Source organism: Camelus dromedarius, chromosome 4 (assembly GCF_036321535.1).
Source record: "Camelus dromedarius isolate mCamDro1 chromosome 4, mCamDro1.pat, whole genome shotgun sequence".
Taxonomy (NCBI): Eukaryota; Metazoa; Chordata; class Mammalia; order Artiodactyla; family Camelidae; genus Camelus; species Camelus dromedarius.
In genome coordinates this window covers 61,895,450-61,919,312 of record NC_087439.1, presented here as the reverse complement: position 1 = coordinate 61,919,312, position 23,863 = coordinate 61,895,450, and the positions used below count along the sequence as shown (strand labels likewise).

The 23,863-nt window shown below is 35.6% G+C and overlaps 1 protein-coding gene across 1 annotated transcript in view; it reads left to right on the top strand.

The window, feature by feature from the left end:
• Positions 1–23,863, top strand: part of SPAG16 (sperm associated antigen 16) — a 774,014-nt gene that overhangs the window by 359,053 nt on the left and 391,098 nt on the right. The window contains exon 11 of the mRNA XM_031451824.2: positions 16,199–16,342. Coding sequence (XP_031307684.1) covers positions 16,199–16,342 — 144 coding nt within the window. The remainder of the gene's footprint in view (positions 1–16,198; positions 16,343–23,863) is intronic.

Below are 23,863 nucleotides of genomic sequence, written 5' to 3'. Positions count from 1 at the left end.
CCCAGTGTCCTCACAAGGGTCCTTATAAGAGAAAGAGGGAGGCAGCAGTGTCAGGGGAGGATGTGATGATGGAAGCAAATGTCAGAGCCAGAGAGAAATTGGAAGCTCCACTAGTTGTTTTGAAGATGAAGGGACCACGAACCAAGGACTGCAGATAACCTCTGAAAGCTGGAAAAGGCAAGGAAATAGAATCCCTCCTAGAGCCTCCAGAAAGAATCTGACCGGCAGCACATTCATTTTAACCCAGAAAAACCCACTGCAAACGTCTAACCTCCAGAATTGCAAGATGATCTGTTGATGCTGTTTTAAGCCACTTTTGTGGCAATTTATTACACCAGCAATAGAAAATAACACAAGTATCCACAGCCCTTGAGCAGTTTATGGATCCTTAGGACCTGTTAGTGATTGACTCTGAGTGGTTTGTGCTTCTCTGAAAAGAGATCTGTCCAAGGACCCTGAAGAAGCAGCAGCTCCTTGAAGAAGGAAGACCACCAGTGGCCCGAGTCTCAGTCCATTTAATTGGCTGCTGCTAGTTTGAGAATATATGGCAACCGGTATAGCACCCTCCATCCTCCTTACTTGATGGTGTTGCTTAATTTTCTGTTTGGAGGTGGTAGAGATGGGGGTGTTGGCTTTCCAACCATTCTAGGCTTGAGAGTTAGTAATTTTTGAAAATATAACAGAGAAACAAGTATGTACTCATTGGTATGTCCTGTTTGTAGGTGTGCTGTCTGCATACAGCATACGTGGACTTGAGCAAATTTTTCACTAACATGTTACCGGTTACTAACTTTCTAGCCTTAAATTCTTAGAAATGTCTTCTCCACTGGAGGAGTTTCCACATTTTAGGATCTGACACTACAGCAGTGCACTTTTCAGGTGCCAAATGGGTTATCAGTTAGAACATGTTCAGCTGATAAGAGACATCATGACTCACAGTCATTTAAACAGGTAGGGATTTCTTTATCTCCTGCTCCTGCCAGCTCAGCAGAATCATCACGCGATCTGACTCCTTTCTTCCAGGACTGTCATCCTTAGTGTGTTGCTAGTGTCTTCACTGTTGGAGAACATGTCACTGCACTTTCGGGCATCATGTTCATGACTGGCAGGAAAAATAAAATGTAAAGAGCAAAGGGCAGAAATCAAATGGCAAAGAGCTTTGTCCCCTGTCCCTATACATGCAGGAAAGAATCTCCTTGCCAAGGACTTCAGTCTGTATCTCACTGCACAGAACTATGTCACATGGTTACTGTTACTGTTAAGACAGTCCAGGAAGGTGTTTTAAGGTGTTTCCAAGCTCTGTAGTGAAAAAAAAGAAGGAGAAGTGACATTGTGAATGATTGGGGGAGCCAATCCTCAGAACCTGTGAAATACAAATTTAAATGAGTGATTTCTGTCAGATGGATGTGGCTAACTCTACTCTAGATAACATCGTTCTCCAGCTTTCTTCCTATTTAAAATACTGAGCTGCATAGTGCTTCCACAGAAACACTTGGAGGGTGGTCACCAGATTTAGTTGAGCCTTTTACTCTTCTTGTTCTTTGATTCAAAAAGAAAATACGTGCAATGTAGAATTTTAATGAAATTATTTAAAATGTATTCTTTTCCTCTCTCTGTATATAAAGAAAACATTTTTCATCCTCTCTTTCCTCCTCTTAACAACAGCAACAAAAAGTATTGGAGTCATAATTAATTCCTAAGAAAATGTCAAATATCTCAATGGACTTTCCCTGTCAAGATCTTAGACATAATAAAGACGAAAAGTAAATGATCCTTACACTTAGTAGGCTAATCAAGTAGCAAAATTCTAAAACATTTTGCAGGCTCTCTCTCATATGGTATCGAGCCAAAGCCAACAATTCTGAAATGAGATCTTTTTTATTATGTATTGCAAGTTTCCTTAAAAGAGAACATATTTCACAACCTAGAATGTGGCATTATTGTTGCACAGCAGTAAAGTTGATGTGTACAGTGTGTGGCATGCATCCAACCATGTCATCCATCAATGAAATTTCAGGGGTTGATTATACTACAGTACAATCTTATAGTGGAAAATTACCCACTTTCTCATGAGCTACCATTTAAAGCATCTTTTTTGAAATGAGATTTGTGACTTCCTGCTAACAGCTATAGAAAGCAGATGAGGAAGGGAAATGGAGGGGAAGGCTCTTCCTATAAAGAAAAGGAAGAGAGAAGCAGAAAAAGTAGGAAAAGAACACTTAAATTGGCAACGTCTCTAAAGAGAAAGCCATATGCTCAGCCAGCTTTTCATATTCCAGTTTTATAATTACTTTTTAGGTTCCTGAAGGTTTCTAAACCAGGCCATTTCTGAAAGGAGGCATAATTTTTCCTTGTTTCAAATTTGGATAATCCTTTCACACTTGGGAATTAGGAATGCACATTAAAATGTCGATAGGAAATTAAGTAGATAGAGAAGGAATTTAAATTTTTAATCATTTAAAACTTTAATAATAACCACATTTAGGCCAGGTCTGTATTACTCAGTGAAGGGAAAATAGAGGCAATTACCTTGACAATTGAGACAAAACTATACAGAGGATATTATACTGTTTAGTTAGCTGGATACTAGACAAGAGGCCTGAAATTGATGGTGCTTGTTCAGGAGGCCCTGAACTACTTAAAATGGAATAGGAAGGTTTTTGTCTTTTTTTGTTTTAATCTTTGACAAACTGTTGCATTGGCTTCCGTTTTGATAAGAAGTAATTTAAAAAATGAAAGAGAAATAAAATAGTGATTGTATAACTTTGGAAAGTCACCTACAATTTAGGAAACTTGATTACTGCTTACTAATTTGGGAAGGTAAAAAAAAAAATCCATCTGAGGCAATGTAACTTACATGCCATAAATATCTACAAAAGCACCGTGAAGGTTCACATGTGGAAGAAGGCTACCAGTTAGAGGAAACCAAGAAAGACTTCTTGGAAGGGGTAATCTTTGAAACAGGATTTCTGAGTCTCAAGTAGGGCTAAGATTGGTGAGTGGGAAGAGGGGTAGAGTATTGTGTGTCTTCTGGAAGAACAAGCTGTCACCAGGCAGCAGAAGCAACACAGTAAAGTTGAAAAGAACATTGTGTGTATTATTGAGCTTGTTTGTGAATCAGGGAGGGTATAGTTTGGAGGAAGAAGACATTATTGTGCCTTTTTTGCTTTTGTTTTTGGATCAATTGCCCTTAAAAATATGAGAGACAGACAGACAGATTTTGTTAAGCCCAAACATCCCTGAAAAAGTAGTCATGAGCATGACAATTGTGGCTAAAAGAGTAAGAACAGTGGGGAGGTAAGTACAGACTCAGGTTGTAACAAGATTGTTTCTTCTCTTGGTGGGAAGCTGATGGGACACAAGAGTATTTTAGATCGTTGGTCTACTTAACAGCTTTACTATTTGTGTGATGGTTATTAGTACTGTTAATTTTTTTTCCTGAAGAAACCTCTTAATAAAATGAGTGAAATAATTAGTTTAATGGAAATAGACTTAAATTTTGAAAACCACTTAACTATAGCAATAATTTGCGTGGGCTTAGCATTACTCTTGATGCTTGCAGTTTTGACTTAATTGTTGATATATTTTTGAGGTTTTATTACTTTTCAGGTTTAAAGTGGAGTTACATGGTTAAGTTAATGAAATATAATGCAGCCTTTTGGTAATTGAGGACTTATTTTTTAAGTACAGAGAATACTCTTTCTTGTGGACTCTAATTATAGCTGTGTTCATTGTGTCAAAATTATTCATACATTTTTAGAAAACTTCTGACCCCTAATTCTGTACTTTACTGTTTTGGAGCTTTTGCATAGTGACACAACTATTGAGGTAATCAAAATCTAGGTTATATTAATAAGAAAAAATCTTATCTGAATCTCTACATTCTGTAGGATCTACTTTCTCAATGGTAAGAAACAGAATATTTTAATGGCAAAGATGGGATGAGGTATAGTTACTAAATGATTTTTAAATTCATAATTAAGCATTCATATAAATTTCTAGAGTCTTGTAAAATAGGTCTACATCATATAACCTTTTTTAAGGCTAATGAAATACGAAAGCATCATAACATTCCATGCAATACATGAGTTAAGAATTGTGGGTTTTGAATAATTTTCTTCTTAAGAGTATACTTTTATTTCTTTCCTGAATTCAGAAAGTTTAGAATCTTGTGAGATGTAATTCTTTCACATGGAGAACCATCTACTGGGTTAGTCTTACAAACAAGGGACTAAAGGGTTAATCTGAATAGCGTCTATTATTACTGCGGTACATATAATGTGCACTTACACTTTGTACATTTTGAAAGTAGACTTATTTTCTTGGCGGTCTCCTCAGAACTCTTTGGTTCTTGGTTTATGTGTGTTTTGGCTTTTGCTTTTGTTTTCATGATTCATTTAGTGGTAAGAAATGAGATCTCTATATATTTCGCAAAAAAATTACATGTACAATTTATAAATAAGCATTCAACTCCTTGCAAATAGGCTAACCTAGTGGGGCGTTGATAATGCTGAGTGACAGCTGGCCTATCACACAGGGGCCTATCCTTGCAATCAGTGCACAACACGGAAGGGTTGGAAATGTGCGTTCGCTGCAGGCAGGCTGATCCAGAGGAGGGACAGAAGTTAGAAGAAGATGACCTTTGTAAATCTGTCCATTACTCCAGAGTTGCCATTACAGCCTTTCAGGTAAGTTTTTCCCACATCCTCAAAAGGAGTGAGTGATGGGGTGGAGAGAGGCCTGGAGTGTAACTTTTACTGGAAATTCCTCATTAAAACACACAAGACCTGGGGAGAGGCTTCCCTCTAACCATCTTTCATAATTATATGAAAATTACAGTGATTTAAATTGTTTAGAGCCATTTGTAAAAGTTGTAGATTGTTCATAGTTCAGAGCATCAGGTCTGGGTGGCAGTGGTTACTAGGAAAAGAAAATTTAAACCTAAAGGTCAAGGAACTAGTTGCCTTCTAATTGCTGTCCTTTTATCTTCAGACTGTCAGCAAACAGAAGGTAAAAACAGGAAATATTCATTTTGCATCAGGATTTTCTACTTCTCTTGACATTTCGAACAATTTAGTAGCATGATCAAATGAAACCTGAAATGAGGGATGGGAAAATTTACATGGGAGGAGTATCCAGTGTAAGAATTCTGTCTCAGCCTAACATTCAAGGATCAGATGGAAAAGATATGGTCATAAAGAAAGAAGAACAAAAATTATAGGGAAATTATGGTAATTGATAAAGAGGGGCTAAATTGATAGAAATTAAAACAGTGATTTTGGTCATCTCTAATTTCTAACAAGACTACAATCACTTACAGCAAAATGTTTTGGAATTTCTAACAGGTTAAAGATTATTAGGTCAAAGAAAGTGAAATTTGAAAAATATATCATTTTATTCAATATTCACCATATTCATTAGTTTTTGGAAGACTAAGTTAAATGCCTCAGATAACAAAAACAACAACAGAGAAAAAATATTTCATATTCTTATTTTATTGATTAGTGAAATGTTGAAATCATTTTTAATCACTCATCTATGTATGATATAACTCTTTTTAAAATAGATTTGCCTTCCAAATTAAAAATTTTTGTAAGATAATAAAATAATTATACACACATAGCAGTATAAATAAATTGAAAATACAGGATGAGGCCCAAAATTATAAGAGGCTTGGAGAGTGAACTTGGAATTCAGTGTTTTTCACAATGAATATGTAACATGGTATATATCCAAATGAGCAGTCTCTCTGGCTCCAGTGTCCAATGCGTATGACTCTAAATGCTATGATTTATACAATACTTTAAATACTTTCTCTTGTGCAAACTGTCATAAGAAAACAAATGCATGAGATATTAAATGGGAATATTTTAAATTGTTAATATTTTATTTTTATTTACCTAGTTAGATTCTTAAAATGAACATAAAATTTAATAAATTCAAAATAATATGTATACAAGATATGTTTTATTTCAGCACAGTAAGTGGAGAAAATGTGAAAAGAACTTTTTTTTTCTGATTCTAAAAAGGGAGTATCTCAAAAGACACAAGGTATTAAAAGTGTATCTGTAACAGTTAGCTTTATTTACCTTAAGTCTGTGTTATGAAAAAGAAGAAAAAAACAAACTTTCAGTGATATACAAGAGTAAGTGTTTAATGTGGGGGGAGCAGCCAAGGGAAGCACTGATACGTTGTACAAGAGGATGGAAAGATATTAAATAGATTGAAAATAAGTGCAGTTATTAAATCAGATTGTACAGGTCACTGAAACCTTATACTGGGAAGAGATAAAGCCGAGTGTGCAAGCACACAGAACCAAAGTGTCTTACGCATTCTTTTACTTACATGAGTGAGGTAAAGATAGGACAAGAAGATGGGGGAGTTTAAACAAGCAGGGTTAGGGGGTTAATTAACACTGCAGCAAACACTTGACCGCCTCTCCTGATTGCCCTTGCAGTGAGATTCCCTCTCCTTGCTAAGGACAACAAAATGTGAAAATACAAACTATACACGGACACACACTGGCACACACACTCACATACACAAACACACAGACACAGACACAAACACAAGCACATAACACACAACTGGAGGCAGAGGCAGAGCTTTATGGTACAGGAGAAGCGTTGGGTTATTTCGAGAGGGGTCTGTGCTGTAGACGTTTAGTGCCCCAATGAGAAAAGTAATTGGAGTAATTTATAAAAGGAGGGTTCATTAAGCTGTGTGCTCGAGAGAGCTGGGAATGGTGCACACCTTTTATCTCTCCAACTGAATTTGGGAGAACTCAGGGTAGATAATAAATCACGGAATTGAGTATCTGTGTAGTTACTCCTGTTCTAACTGATTGAATATTGGGCTGGGTGAGAACGGAAGCTCCAGCGCTTCCCTGAGATGGTAGTGATGCAGGAAAACAGATGTGGGGCGTGAGGAGGGCTGTGTCCCAGGTCTCAGTTGAGCCCCTGGGACGTGCCCCGCCAAGTGTGGGTCCTTGGCTTCACACAGGAAAGAATTCAAGAGCGAGCCACAGTTGAGTCAAGGTAGATTTATTCAGAGAGATACATTGAAAGGCAAGAGAAAGGCCATGAGGTGTGGGGGTTGGGTGCTCAGATTAAAAGTAGGTACACACTCCGTAGAAAGAGTGTGGGCCGTCTCTGAAGAGGGGGAGAGAGGGGCGGCCGCAAGGCGCTGTGTTGCTGGTTTTTATGGGCTTGGTGGCTTTATATGCTAATAAGTAGAAGGACCAGTCCAAGGGGAAGCGGCTGGGATTCCCAGGAAGCTGGCCGTTTTCCACTCTTTGACCTTTTGTGGCTAGCCTTGGGACGGCCATAGTGCCTGTGGGCATGTTATTCACCATGTTGATATATTACAGTAAGCATATGATGAAGCTTAAGATATACTAGAAGTGAAATCTCTCATCATCCTGAGCCTCACGGCCTGCTGGGGGTTGACTCTTTCACTATTTTGATGTTAATTGCTGTAGGATTCCTTGAATGGCTGTGCCCTGCCCCGTTTCTGTCTCAGTAGCAGGTTGCTGCTTGGGTTGCTTTCTCTGCACCCTTTTCTTACCCAAATTGGGCAGCTGGAAATAGAACAAGGAGTCAATACCATCTTTATTTTTGCTTCTTTCACATGGAGTAGAAGAAGGAGGAGGTCAGTAGCATCTCTGATGCAGAGACAAAAGCATGGGGATAAAAGACAGATGAAGCAGCATCTCACAGCGTGGCCAGTTATCAGGACCCGTTTCATGTCTGTTTCTTGCTTTTCTTAATCTGCCATCATTTGGATGCATTTCTGTCTACCTTGTTCCTGCTTTAGGACTTATGTCTCACTGTGTTTTGTTTATCAGAATTCACCTTGGCCCGACTGGCCACCTAATTCTACTCTTTAAACTTACACTTTTTAGTTTTTTCATCAATTCTGGCTATATACATATGGTAGCCATCTCTGAATTCAACTTGTTTGTGTTTTTGAATAGATTTAGTGAAATGCTTTTATAACCTCCGTTCTTACTCCTGTCCCCTTCATACGAGTCTCTGTTTCTTTCCCTTCATCCACTGGAAATTGACTGGGGGCCCCCCCGCCGCAGGTCTCTAGCTTCCTCTAACATGAGCAGCTACACACAGTGAGTGCCAATCCATTCCCTTTTCTTGTCCCCATCAGTTCTGCCACGTGGTCTCTGACACAAATGAGGCATGATGATGTAAATTCATTGTCTTAGCTCATTTTTCAGTGTAGAAATTGAGACTCAGCATGATTTATATAACTTATGATAATTTCAGTATGTGTCCCTTAAATCCCAAAACTTACTTTGTAAAAGAGTGCTGAATTTTAGTTAGTACTCCTTAATAATAAACCAACTATACATAATTAGTTTTGGCTTTCTAATTTATTTATCAAATAAGTACCAAAAGAAGTCATCAGTTGTTAAACATCACATCACAGTCATCCCACTGGCTTGGTGGTTTCTAATAAATTGGTCCAAGTTCAGAACAGACTATTGTACTATACTTCAAGGTATAAATGTACTGAAGTTCCATGTCTTAAGTAGTAACACTTCCAATTATTCCTAGATTATATGTCAGTTATATTTCTAAGTGCCCTCCTTGAAAAGAGAGTTTCATGATAGAGCTCTTACCATGAAAATGTTTGATTTTAGCTTAAAAAAGCATCTATTCTATGTCACTAATATACTAAGGAGATGTGAAGTGGAAAAATTATTTATTCATAACTACACAGAATTCTTGTAGATTGCTGAAACATGAAATAACCAAATAAACTTTATTACTGAAATGGGTTTCTTAAGAACATAAATGTGTAATGTAACTTTTCAAACTTGTTAAACCATAAAGAACTACAGCGATTTCAAAACACGAAGCGCAGTTCGTGTAAAACTATGTAGCATAAAATATTCAGCTGCTAAGGTAGCAGGAAGGTTCCAGGAGATATTCATAAATCTAGAAGTAGTTAACCAGTTTCACTGATCTTCTTTATTCCATTTATCAAAATTTGGGGGGCCTACCTTCCCCTGTCTTTGGAGTTTATAAAGTTCTTTTTTTTACTTGACTCTGTATATTTTGAAATGGCTTTTTCCCCCACATATTAGAGCAACTCCTGGAACAATAGCTTTTGGAAAAGATGGAAATTATATTTAGCTTAAGAATATCCTTTTCTAAGTTTTGTTTTATTTAATAAAAAAAATAAGAATGAAACAAGAATAAAGTGAAAGAGACAGTATATATGATATCACATTTATTTAAGGTGAAGAAACAGAAACATAATCAGTTTAAATGACTTCACGAAGGCCACTGGTCCCAGATCTTAAGAATTTTCTTTTGGGAGATAATTGGGAAATGGCCTGACTGTGCACTAACCAATGTGGAAGCTCCCCTCACCCCATGAAACAAAGATATCCAGCCGTGCAGTTGAGGTGAGAGTATATTTTGCAAGATTATTAGGCTGCATATTCACATATATGTTGACTTTTGATAAATGATGTTTGAGTTGAATGTTGGTCGAAAATCTTTACATTTGAATACGTATTGGGGGAATTTTTTCTTATAAAAAATACAAATCTACAAATTTCAATGGAGCATTTATATTAGTATACAGAAGAGGTAGCAAAGATGGTATTGCCCTTATTTATAAATAGTCAATTTAATTAGGTTTAATTCAATGTCTGATTAAGAGTAGCTAACTGACCTTTGTGATTATATTTGATATTTAACTAAAGCTTCTGTTTAAACGTATAAATTGGTGCCAATATAATAACAAAACAGATTCTTAGAAAGTTGTGTGGAAATGTTAACCTTTCTGACTACCCCCTGGTGCATTATTAATAAATCCATAAACTGTGAAAATGCCTCACCTATTCAGCAAAAATGAAAGGAAGGTACCATTTTCCAGATCCTGATGAATACAATCTGTAATATTACATTTTTATTTATTTATTTAGCTAATATTACATTTCTAAACTTAAAGTGCCAGGGAAGTATTAAGATTTCATATTTTCACATTTTCTTCACTGACTTCTAAAAAAGAATGAGACCTGCTGTCTTATTTTGGCAGATTTCTGATTTGTTTTGTACATACTTTTAATTTGTTTTATGACTTTTAATCCATTTTACTTTAAGACTTTTTAAAGTATACTTAATTATTTAATATTCTTTATTAGTGAAAAGAACTATGAATTGACTTTCCCTGGAGATGATGGCAAAAATGTTAATATACTAAAGTGACATCTGTCGTAATAATGAGGAACTGTTATGTTAAGTGGATCTAAAGTCATTATTACTAACTTACCACTGTATACCCCTAGCTGTTGTCTTGATTTCTTCTCTTGCTCTCATTTTCCACACAGGAACTGGGAGATCTTTTAAATAATTATTATTTGTATTATCAGTCTCCTACTTAAAACCATTTGATGATGTTAGGGTAAATTTCAGTCTTTTCTCAGCCTATGAGGCCCCGCAGGATCTAGTCCTTGGCTTCCACCTGCTCCTCATCCATCCTGGACCCCAGTCTTTGTCACTCTCTGCAGTGACCCTCACCTTCCTTTTGTCCTTTCAATACACCAGCTCTTTTGCCCTTTTGCATGTACAGTTACCTGTGCCTAAAACCGCCTGCCCCTAAATTGTCCTAAAGATGCCTCTTTCTTCCTGCTATTCTGATCTCAGCTGGAATGTCATGTCTTCAATGAGGACTCTAGTAACCACCTCACTGAAAATAACTTTTCCTTCAAGTTATTGTCATTTCCCTTTGTTATGTTTTTCTTGCAGCTGGGTTATTTCGTTCAGTCACTTTGTTACTGCTATTGTGTTTCCTCACATTCACACGTAAGATCCCTGTGATGCCCCTGTCTGTTCTGCATACAGCATCATAGGCTCTTTATCCATATTTGTTGAAATAAAGAAGAAAAGTTGCATGTTAGAGTGCTTTGTAAATCCTGATGCATTTCCAAATATAAGATGCAGTTATTAGCTAGGCAACAGTCAGACAAATCTTTTATCTGTGTTCGTCCTGGTAAGCTGGATAAAAGCATATGCAGTGTGTGAGTGTGTGCTGTCGTTAAGGACGCGTAGATAAGTGGTCACCCACTGTTCATGGACACACATATTGATACTGATTCTTTTTCAATCCATTGTTCATCTTCTGTGTTGGAAATAATTAGAGCCTAAGAACTGAAGCGAAGGAAACATTTACAATGCTGAATAACCCAGTGAAGACAGGGGTATCTAATTAGTCTTTCTCGTGACAATCTTTTTTTAGATTAATATTCTTCTCTTTGAAAAGTCTAACAGTGGTGCTTATGTCAGCGACTCTACTGATAATTAATAGTGTTCACCGTACACCTACGCATATTCCCTCCAAAATATCCTCGTGTAATGCCACTACTGCAAAGAACAATTTCAATTAGCAAGGAGAGCTTTTGAAGTGTATATCATGTGGTCTGTTATAAGGGATGTGTCCTATTATAAAAGAAAGAAAAATCTCTGCTAGAACATAATATTTTATGTAATATCCCTGGTATATTGTTTAACAAAACATTTTATGGATACTTCATCAGGACATGACTTGATTAAGAAGCAGGGCTAGCATTCACCCAAGTTTTTTTTTTCTGAATTCTTAAGATGTTTTCCTGTACTATTTTCACTCTCGTCACAAGCTTATTAACTTGGGAATGAGGTGACAGGGCCTTTGTCTTCGAGTCTTGCAATTATAATTAATAGTAAGTTAAAGGGAAGCAGAAAGGTTATATTCAAAGTTTAAAGTAAAATGACTTTGTGGCACTTAGGGCAGGTGCCAGAAAGATATTAAGTAAGAGCTCATTATTCTTATTAATTAGAACTTCGGGAAGACGTCTTTGAGAATGAAAGTAGTTTTGTGGTTGGTTATAAGAGGGATACCTATTTGTGGACAGAGCTTGAAGAGAGGAACTGTGTTACTAGCTTGGCATGCCCAGGGCCCCTCAGAGGCCATCCCTGATAACCGGCAACTACTTGATGCCAGCTGTATACATGAAGGCAGGGAAAGGAGTCAGTGTGTACACACTGTCCACTGTTTCCCTCAGTGCATTCCTAAAAGCCATATTATGAAAGAGGCAACCGCAAATCTTCCTTTGAATAATTTGTGAAAGTATCATGTGTAGGGGCTGCATTTTTGTGAGAGGATTTAACATCAAATAAAGCCTAGCAACGTCTGGTGTATCTCAAAGCCATACAGAAACATCATCTTTCTATAAATAATTACATTTTACATCCTAAATTTACTACCTGTGATCTTTAAAAGAGGTATGTGTGGATTATAAAAGGTAACTACGTGAAAGGCCAGGTTACAGTCAAGTGCAATAATGTTGAATGAAAGTAGTAGCTAATATTTATGGAAAGCTGACCATGTTTAGCTGTCTTTCCAGGGGCTTTACCTGTGCCAACTTGTCCTCACAACACGACACCCTTTTGAATCAGTTTTCGAATTCCCTCGTTTCCACAAATCAGGATCCTCATGCTGTAGAGGTTGAGCAGTATGATTTGCTAGTAAGTTCTCGGCCAGTGTTCACATCTGGACAGTCGGGCTTCAGCCCCCTCTCTCTGCGCTGTGACACTGCTCACTGAGTTTTCATCATGCGTCTAGCACTGCCCTGCGTTCTTCACGTGCATTATTTAATTCTCAAAACCTATGACAGCAATACCATGTTCTTCCCATTTCCCCCATCTGCAAAATGGGAATAACAGTAGACCTAACTCAGAGGGGTATTATGACCACTAAATGAGTTAATGTATGCAATTCTGAGATCAGGAACTGATTCCTATAAAGTTTTAGTTATTTCCCCCATTTTTCAGCTTCTTCAAAAGACCAACTCAGAGATAAATAGAATGATAAATGTTGAGGCCTGAGTAAACTTGGGAAATCCTCAATAAATTAAATGCCTATGAAATTGATGCTTGTTAAGTATCCTTCTACATTTATGTATGCTTAATGTATTCTTTACAGAGAATATTTATTCTCTAAAGAGTGCTGTATGAAAACAGGTGAATAAAAATATTAATGTCCTCTGACAACTTGGAGTACAGTTCAAGGCTCATAATATTGGCACAAGAGAACAAATTAAAGATTTTATTAGGTGCAACACATAGTACATCAGCACAAAAGCCTTTGTAGACAGGAATGTAGGAGGGGTGCTACCCACCTTGTTTCTCTTACAGCACCAGAGCATGTTAATTATAAAGAGTAAGGTCCTCTAACCCTTATTTTAAGACTGTTAGGTCAGGGGTTACCCAGCTCTGACATGTACCTTGACAATTCCTAGATGTGTTCTTTAACTCAGGGCTTAGTGGTGACTAAATGACTTAGACATTTACTGAGAATGATAATATCTCCAATCCCTATTATAAGAATTATTGATATTTACAATACACACATATAAATGACAAACTACAAATGACTGATAGTAAGTAAAAATACCTACAATCGTGAGCCTCAAAATCAAACCATCCTGGATTCAAAGGCAGCCTTCATCTATTATCAAACTTGAACAATTTATGTAATATCTCAACCTCTGTTTACTTAGTCATAAAATAACAAAACTAATTGTACCAAAGTCAGTCCCTCAGTCAGACATTTGAGAAGTATCTACTGAGTAGCTAATATGTGCCAGCCTCTGTTGGGGCTGAGTACACAGCAAGTATACAGCAAACAGACAGACATAAATCCCTGCCCTCGTGAGCTTTCATTCTACTTGCTGTGAGAGTTAAGCATTTAGGTGCAAATTCTGGTGCACATTAAGTTTTCAAGCAATGGTAGATATTATCATTGTTAAATGATGATCCGGTGAGGAGGGTTTCAGACACCCGTGCCTCATTGTGGAGTTGATAATAGCTCTAAACTTCACTAAACCTCTGTATCTGCAGAAATATTTCAGGTCTGTGGCCCTAAACCTGTGTTTGCCGTCTTGTTCATCTCCCACAGGAAATTACCTGAATCAAGCTCTGCATCTTTTGATTGGGAATCTTTATCACCATGACCCAGTCTTGGCTGGTACACTCACTCCATGACTCATTTAATAAGTAGTTATTAATTGATTGTTATGAAAGCATTAAATTCCCCTCTGTACATGCTGGAAATATTTTTGGTCACTTCAAGACCCTTTCATGGATGAAGTAAATTGTACTCTTTAAAGAATAGATCAGTGTTTGACTGAAATTGGGTCCAAAATGATTAGGAAAAAAAGTCATATGTAGATAAGATGTATTTAAAAAAAGAGTCAGTGTTAGAGAAAGAATGTATACCCAAAGAAACCAGAGAGAGTGACTGGTGGGATCAGGCCACGTGAAGTCGAAGTAGAGGTTGCAGGTGAGGTGGAGGGGGCCCCAAAGTGGAAGGAATCAGAAGAGTCTGGAAAAATGCTTCTAAAACTGACCACCAGTCGGTTTGTGTTTGTATTTTCCTTAACTTCTACAAATAGCTCCCCTCGCAAAAGTCATTTTGGAAACTTATCTTTCAAAGTTCGTAAAAATATCAATAATTTAGTTATCTTCACCTGAAGAGGGTAATTTATCATCTAGTCAAGTGTGCATGTGTCTGCCAGGAAAGCTGTGAGCCAACGTACATCATACTCAGTAGCTTCAAGGATCTGGTTTGCCTTATGTGTGTTTGAATATAGAATTCATTTCAATCTGACATTCTTTTTTTTTTAACCTCTCATCATATTTTTCTTCTAATTAGTTCTATAAATGTATCCTCTTCCCAGTTTGAGCTGTAATAAATTCCTTTCCTGAATTGGCTTTCTGAAAGTCACAAACCAACATTGTGATGAATTACAAAATGAATAACTTCCCTTCTACCCTGTTTATTTTGAGCAGCAAGGTGTCAGAGAAAAGGGAAACACTGTTTCACTAGGAGAGGTCTGCTCAAAGTGGTTCCCGCCCATGAGTTGAATGTTTTCAATAGATTTGCAAATCTGTATGGATGGGTCTAATAGAATGACATGATTTTTCAGCTCAAAATTTTGAAGTTTAATGGAATCACTGGAAGTGATCCATAAGGAGAAAAGTTTTGCTGTCATGTAAGCCTTAGAGTTACCCATGGACAAAGACCATGATTTCTCTGGGAAATTGATTTCCCAAAGGCTATATTGCAGAAGAAGGGAACAATGATGTTCATAGAATGGACTGTGAGAGAAATTAATGTGTGATTTTTATTTTTTAGGTCACTATTTGTTTCATTTCACTGTATATGCAAGTAAATGCATTGTCTCTTTGATTTGAGTTGGCTATGTTGAAATTGAACAATTTGTTGCTAATATTTAGGCTCATATTTTAATAGGTGCTTAACACTGGGCACATTCGTTCCCATCACATTGTAAAGCATAGATGAAAACTTTATATAAATAAGATTAAAGCATTGCCATAGATAAAATATCAGACATTAACCTTATAGATTCTTGATTTTAGAATGGTTTAGCTCCAGTATTTCAAGAGCCATAGTGATAGCTGGTTCAAATAATACTGCTTCATATGTTAACCATTAATTTTATATACTTCTTTCTCATTTCCCTCTATGCCTTTAGAGAGTGGGAATTGCCTTATGCATCCTGAATTCTTACTGTAATTTGTGTACTGTGCATTGACTGAAGCCAATTTAAGTGCCGTATTAGTGCAGAGTTTGAGCTCCTTTGCTTTGTGTAGATAGTGAGCCGTGGAGTTAATGTTTCATTTATATAATTTATTATGGATCTATGATAATGTGGTTATGATTCATGATCTTTTCCTGGATAAGGCCTGATTTAAGATACACTGTAGTCTGAAAAGAAGTTTGAATTTGTAGAAAGTCATGGCTACTGGTCCAAATATCCTAACACCAAATTATCACTGGCATAACTTTTTCTTCTTAAAATGAAAACTTGAGTTACTGTTTACAGCTCAGAATTAGACATGAGCATTCACCTAAATCAACCATCCCATTTTTCATATGAGGAATCTGAGATCCAGTGAAGATAATTAGATTTATGGCAATCACTGATGGTGAAAAGTTAGAGCTGTAGCCAGGACATGGAACCTGGTGTTTCTGCCTTCTGGGCCAGCCCTGTATGTGAGCTGCCCCGCCTGGCTGAAATGAATAATCCTTGCCATCTCATTTATTTGCAGCATGAAACCATTCACTGCTATCTCCCCATAACTACTTCTCCTTCTCTTTCCCTGTGCAGCATTGTCGTGCACCCCCACAAAGACATCCTAGTCTCCTGTGGGGAGGACCGCGTCTGGAAGGTGGTGGGGCTCCCCAGAGGCAACGTGCTCCTCACAGGACTGGGCCACACCGACTGGCTCTCAGACTGCTGCTTCCATCCCAGGTCAGTACACACAGCTCCCAGAGCCAGCCTAATCTTTCCAGGAATGCATTTGTTTATGCTGCGTCTGCATTCTGCTGGCTTTTTTTTTTTGCTGTTGTTGTTCTTACACCACCTTATTGAAGTATGAATAACTACATATTTAATGTCTACAACCTGATAAAGTTCTGAGACAAGTATACACTCTTGAAACCATCACTACAATCTATATCATACACATATCTATCATCTCCAAAAGTTTGCTCCCACCCACTTTTATTATTATTATCATTATAAAAACATTTAACATAAGATCTACCCTCTTAGCAAATTTTTAAGTATTCCGTAAGTATTGTTAGCTGTAGGCTCTGTGCTGTACAGTAGATCTCTAGGAATTACTCATTTTATATAAATGAAACTTGCAACTTTGTGCTTTGCTGGCTCTGATGCTACTTTTCTCTCTGCAGTCCCATCTCTTCCACTGAATTTCAAAACGTGTAGATAAATGCTCCTTTGGCTTTGGGTTATATTGACTTTAAATTGGTTGCTTTTGATATTTGGTACATGTAAAACTTAGTCCACAAGCGGATGCATTTCAAAAGAGTCATAAGCTTCTCAGGACAAGCATTATAAGTGCTTGTGCTCACACGCTCTGACAAGGCATATGGACTTCGAGTCAGTAATGTGTGCCAGTATTTACTTTCCCTCTGTTAATCTTGCATGTTTTCCTTGGAGAATTAAATTATCTGCCAAAAAGGATCAGAAACCAGTCATCATTTTTTAAAAAATAATTCAGTGATACTCAAGATATTAAAGAGAACAAAGTAAAACTGAAGGCGTTGAGCCCTGCAATTGGCAGGATTCACTGAATTTTTATACCTAGAGAACAAGGGCACAGAAAGAGAGACACGTATACATTATTCTGGTGGCAGGAAGCTCTGCCCGCAGTTAGCTTGTGGTCAACTCCTACCCCAATCCCAACTGTCATCTTTTATTTATCGTTATACCTGACACTTGTAAACACCCCTGCATTTAGTTCTTTCTAACAGTCTCTGTTATTACTCAGGGAGGCTCATAGTTCTTAGTGCAAACTTCTCAACCATTCCACCAAGAAATTTTGTTCTTAGGAGAAGTTTATTGATTTATTTTCATGTTTTCATGAAATTTTTTTAAACTATCTTTGTCTTATCCTTGGTATAAATGTCAATAAAATTAGATCAGAATAAAAATAAACTAAATTGTTCAGAAATTTGTGTTAATGAGAAGATTGAGCTATTTTTTTTTATTTTAATTTTTGAAAATCTTTTCAAAGTATAATTTTACCTTTAGTGCTGGGTGTTTGAATTTAATTTTTGAACATGTAGTGCTTTCCGTATCTGGTAAATGGATAAACAGATCTGCACCACCTCTCACCTCTCAGGAGCATAAAGCCCATCTTGTGAGCAGAGACAGCACAATTAGAAGTATAGCCTCTCATTTCTGTAGCTGCTGGGCATACTAATCAGAGTTGCATAATGCCTCGTCACCATGACAGCCAGTGACTGAGATTTTCTCATTAGTGTTTGACCAGCGCACTGTCCTTTTAATACATCTTCCTGTTTTCCCACTCAATTACTGAAATTAAAATGAGATGAAATACATCATGATTCACTCACAGTATGCATTTACGTTCAGTACTTTCTTTGGCAGAATTGTAGTAAAATGCCACCACACTGCTTTTTTCAAGTGTACGGGATTAAAAATAATAGGAGACAATACATTTAGCCATAAGGGTTTTAAGTGAGAGATACAGAATAGCAAATGTTCTTTTTGAAGAAATAATGAAAAATAATACATGATCATTAGAAAAAAACCAAAAACTTCTTTTTTATTTGGGATTCAGATCAATTCTGAAGGAGTTTATATTTCAGGCCTCAAATATTTTATACTTGATGTATGTAAATCACTGAAGACTATATGCATATAATATAATATAATATGCATATTATATATACATATATAATATTTATTTCTTAAAAGTCAAAATGCATGCTCTCTGAAATTTAAGTTTGTGATATTGGATTTTTATTTTGGCTGAAGTAACCTGGTCGGTAAAAAATAATTCATTGTTAAAGATAATATTTTCTCATCTGTATACTCATCTGTAATTAAAACTCAAACATAGAATAAATTTGATTCAAATATGACAGTTTAATATGTAGTTGGATCTTTGATTAATGAGTGCAGTCCCAGGCTTCCTCAGAGCCCACCTATGAGATCAGCTCAATTCTGCTCCCTTGGAAGAGGTCCAGAGTAGACACATTATACCATGACGCCTGCCTAATTCCTCTGCTCTTCACATAGAAAAGTAAACTCATGCATTTTCTTTATTTTATTTTTAATTGCAACTGTTCTTAGTTGAGTGTTTTCTGTAACTTCCAGTTGGATGAATTCCTGATTACTGTGACATTTGAGCCACTGTCTCTCCCACTACAATGACACAACCCAGATTTCTTTCAGGGGTCAATTCAGGGGTCAAACCTACTTGATATGACACTGATAAACTCTGACTGACCCAAATCAGTCTTAGTTGTCCTGTTTCCCTTGTTGTAACAGACATCTTCAATATATAAACAACAAAAATAATAGGCATAATAATATTAATATCAGACAAAAGAGGGCTGACAGATAAAAATTAAACTGAGAGGGCAACTAATTATGACTTGAGGCTTGATGATATGATGTTGAAATATATAAAATAAAAGATCTTATGAATACAGGACGATTCTGACAAAACCATAGTCATCAGAGTCAAAAACTTCAAAGTATATCAATTTTCAATCTGTCAAACAAAATTACAATGGAACTAGAGAAATTAATAAAATAGTAAGTGTATTTAGTAGTATATATTGAATTTTATACTTTATGAAGAGAGAATATAAATTCTTTGAAATCATTCATTGTTGGGTTTTTAAAAATATGTAAATCTAACACCAAAAATTTAGTATAAATGGATTATTCAGAATAATAAATATACAAACTAAAATTTGTGAGCAGTATTGTAATAGTAAAAGAAAATAACAAATAATAACTAAAATATAATAAAATTTGAATTATTGAAAAGTAAATAAATGATTGTTGGGTCAAAGAACTGTAAGCTGTTATTACCTAGTTGGTAAACAATGACAAATGCACTACTTATCAAACTTAGGAGCTGTAACTAGAACCGTCTTCAGAGTAAAATCCATACCATTAAATGCTTTACTATTAATTTGAAAAAGTGAATTATGGGTTCAAATTAAAAGGTATAAGTGGTCAATAAAATATAGAAAAAACAAGAATGAATAAATAGAAAGAAATTAATGAATTAGAATAAAAAATAAATTTATACTAATCCAAAAAAAATTTTTTAAGAAAAAATAATAAACCAAAGAACTATAGTGAAATAAGTAGATACCTCAAAAAACTGCTGGAAAAATAAATTAGGAAACAAAAATGTAAACCTAGGCGATTTGGAAAGAGTTAAAGCCACATATACAGAGACTAAATTATATGTATATTTGGAATTTTTGATAAAATAATACATTTCTCTAGAAATAAGCAATACCAATACTGAATCAATATGGAACAGAAACCCAGAATAGACGAAAGGTTGGAACAAACTGAGTTTAGGAGTTCTGCTTTTCATTCCAATCTTCTGCAGTTTTATGACTGAGTTTTAAAAAGTTTTTTTTTAAAAAAGAGAATCAGTTAATTTTAGGTTCATTGAATTTTCTGAAGACAAGAAAAATAAAACTGAAATTTTATTAGTGGGTTCACAAGTATAGCATAAACATCATTCTAAATTGAACAAGTATAGTAGCCCCACAACTATAGGCCCATTTCATAAATATAGATGTAGAACTTTTAAATAGATTGCAAAAAATGGAATTCACTTGTATGTTTAAAAAAAGCAATATACAATGACCAAATAAGATTTGTACTTGAAGTGTGGAATATATAAATGATCCAACTATGAGGACATCATATTATAAATTATATTAATAATTAGACATTGAAAGTTACTTTAAAATGGTTGGATAAAAATCTAATACCTATATTTAAGATACATATGTTTGCAAATGTTGTTAAGCCCCATGTGTTGGAATTGACAAGGAGAGTGGATTTTGGAACAGCTGGGAACAAAGAAGTTCTGGCAGGTGAATGTAGAACTTGGATGCCATGGAGTTAGATGAGTCAATGCAGAAGGGGTACTTACAAGTAATAGGGCAAAGTGGGGAATGTAAAAACAAATAGGCAAAAATACCTAAAAAACCTAAAATCAAAATAAGAGCAAGGTCTCTTTGTCCAAGCTTCTATGCAAGCCTTGTTACTTCTCCAATTGATGTTTATTCTCAATAAATATTAACCATAGTTTTTGTTTTTTTCTTTTCCTTAATGATGATTATCTTTTATTAAAGTATTTTGACACTGACATTTTCTAACATGTTTATAACTCAGAAAACAAAATATATATGGAAAGCTTTAAACTATAAACACTGTACAAATCTTATATAGACTATGCAAACTGAAAGCAATTTAAAACTTACTATGAAAGGGTCAGACTCCCAAAGGCTGTATTGTGTTCAAAATAGCACTCTACCCACAACTAATCAATACCATCTATTATTTATAGTAGAATTGGTTTTGTTTGTATCTAAGTTTTTAAGTTCCTTAGTAGAGTTTGTGTATCAAGACACTTTAGGGGAATGATACAGGTAACTGATCACTGTAAAACCAGCTATTATTACATATTTACCGCTAGATGGCGATCATACATTGGTAAGGCAAAGCGCCCTTTGCATTTCCTGGGTAGACTGATGAAGTAGCTGTCCGACGTGATTCGTCAGTTCCTAAAATGATGAAGGGGTGGGGCGACACAGAGGATGGGCATTGTCTCTGCCATTGCACTGTTGAAAGAGCAAAATGTACAATACGAAAGAGCAGGAACCTTAAGCATAATCCAGTGCAAGCTAGACAGCATGCTCTAAACTGCTAATACTTGGAAGCAGAGTTTCATGTTACTATCCCAGCTTCACCTTTGCTAGTCCTATCAGTTTTCTTATCTGCAAAATGGGTATAATAATGATACCTATTTGTAGGTTAATTACGAAAGTTAAATGCTATCATATATGAAAAACACAAATTCTATTGCCTGGCACATAGATGCTCAATAAATATTACCTATCATTATTTTGTATTGATCGGTAGATATGTTGTGAACTTAGAGATACCTCAAAAACTTTTATAAAACTGGTAGCCTTAAGCACAGTAGGATAAGAAGGGAAGAGTATATGGTGATGTCTGGGTTACACTGACCTAGAATGTGAAGAATGCTATTGAACCATGAAACATTAGAAGATCATGTCTGAATTTCTTGTCAAGTTAAACATAAAAACATTTATAAGCTGAAAGATGAATATAATAAATGCAAAAATATGTATGTTATTTATCTGTTCTTAGCCCTGGAAATATTTTTCTTTAAAAAATTGTACCAATAGGTTCATTATATTTTGTTTTTACAGAAGAGCAAAGGAATTTTGCATATTTCCTTTGCTTTTAGCTTTTAGAAGAAAAAAGAAGTTGGCCAGAAACACTAAAATAATTACTTTAAAAAATACTTATTATTTAAAATACTTTTTAATATTTAAAATATTTTTTAAATATAATATTTTTGTTGTTTTTGAGGAACGTAAAGCACATAGTGTTTGACCTGCTATATCCATGAGTATGTATTGTTATTTTTGGTTTAATTAGACTAGCTTTGGGCAACTGAAACAGAGTTGCATGTTAATCTCCAGGTTCATATTAATAGATCAATAAAACACATACTACACTGCTATCTCAGGGAATGCTCAATGCCAGTAACATAGTTTTGAAGGTAAATATAATGTCCAGTTCTCTAATGCTTTAGGTTGCATTTTCTTTTGTATGACCACAGCTTATTATGTGAAACAGCATGTATCTTCCTAAATATCTCTGTGAAATGAAAGTAGTTGGGATTAGTGGTTTAAACAATTTCACAGTGCTGCATTTTTTTCCTGATTTCACTGCCTGAGGCAGAAACAGAGTTGACAGCATCTTGTTAAACATAACTTCTACCCTTATAAGCTGATTGATGACTTGTGAATAAATGGGCCTCTACAAAATCCCTCATACTCTCTCTTCGCTGTACAAGCTCACTATTCCTGTATTTATATAGTGCCTAAAACTATAGTAGGAAAGCTCCTTGACAAGCATATTGTTTAGTTATTAAAAAAAATAGAAGCATGGTTAATCATTTTATTTTTTATAAACATAAAACCAAAAGTTCAACTTATTTCCAATATTAGGAGGATAGCTTTCCATCTTACATCATTAAGTATTTTAGCTGTGAAATTTTTATAGATATATTTATCACATTGAGAAATTTCTTTTCTATTCCCAGTTTGTTGAGTGTTTTCATCATGAGAGGTGCTGCATTTCATTTTTTTGCAACTATTAAAATGATTCTGCAGTCTTCACCCTGTATTCTATCCATATAATATTTTACATTGATTGATTTTTGTGTGTTGAACCAACTTTGCATCCTGGAATAAATATTAATTGGTCATGGTTATAACCCCCCCCCTTTTTTTTTTAAAGCATTGGCTTACAGTATTTGATGAGTTTCATGTGTACAAATTATATTTCAACTTCTGTATATACTACAGTTCGCTCACCACTAAAGGTTTAGTTTTGATTTGTCACCAGAGAGTTGACCCCTTTACGCCTCTCCGCCTCTGGTAACCCTACTCTATCTTCTGTATCTGTATGTTTGGTTTTGTTTGTTTATTTGTTTGGTTAATATTCTACATATGAGTGAAATTATGTGATATTTCTCCATCTGACTTATTTCACTTAGCGCAATACCCTGATGGTCCATCCATGTTGTCACAAATGGTAAGATTTCACTGTTTTTATGGCTGAGAAATGTTCCATTCCATGTCTATACCACATCTTTACCCATTCATCTGTCAGTGCGCCCTTAGGTTGTTTCCATATCTTGGTTATTGTAAATAATGCTGCAGTGAATACAGGGTGCATATATCTTTCTGAATTAATGTTTTCATATTCTTCAGATAAATACTCAGAAGTAGAAAAGCTGGATCCTGTGATACTTCTTTTCTTAATATTTTGAGGAATCTCCATACTGTTTTCCATAATGGCTGCACGCACTTACACCACTGAAAGTGTATGAGGTTTCTTTTTTTCTACATCCTCTCCAACACTTGTTGTTTCTTGCCTTTTTGAAAACCCTTTTAATATGTTGCTGGATTCAATTTGCTAGTTTTTTGTTGGGGAATATGTACATGTATAATCATAAGAGATATAGGTTATAGTTTTCTTCTGTTGTCTTTGTCTGGTTTGGGAATCAGAGCAATATTTGTTTCATTGAATGAGTTAGGAAGTTTCCCTCTTGTATTTTTTTCAAAGAATTTGTAAAGATTAGTGTTAATTCTTTAAACATTTGACAAACTTCATCTGTGAAGCCATCTGATTCTGTCC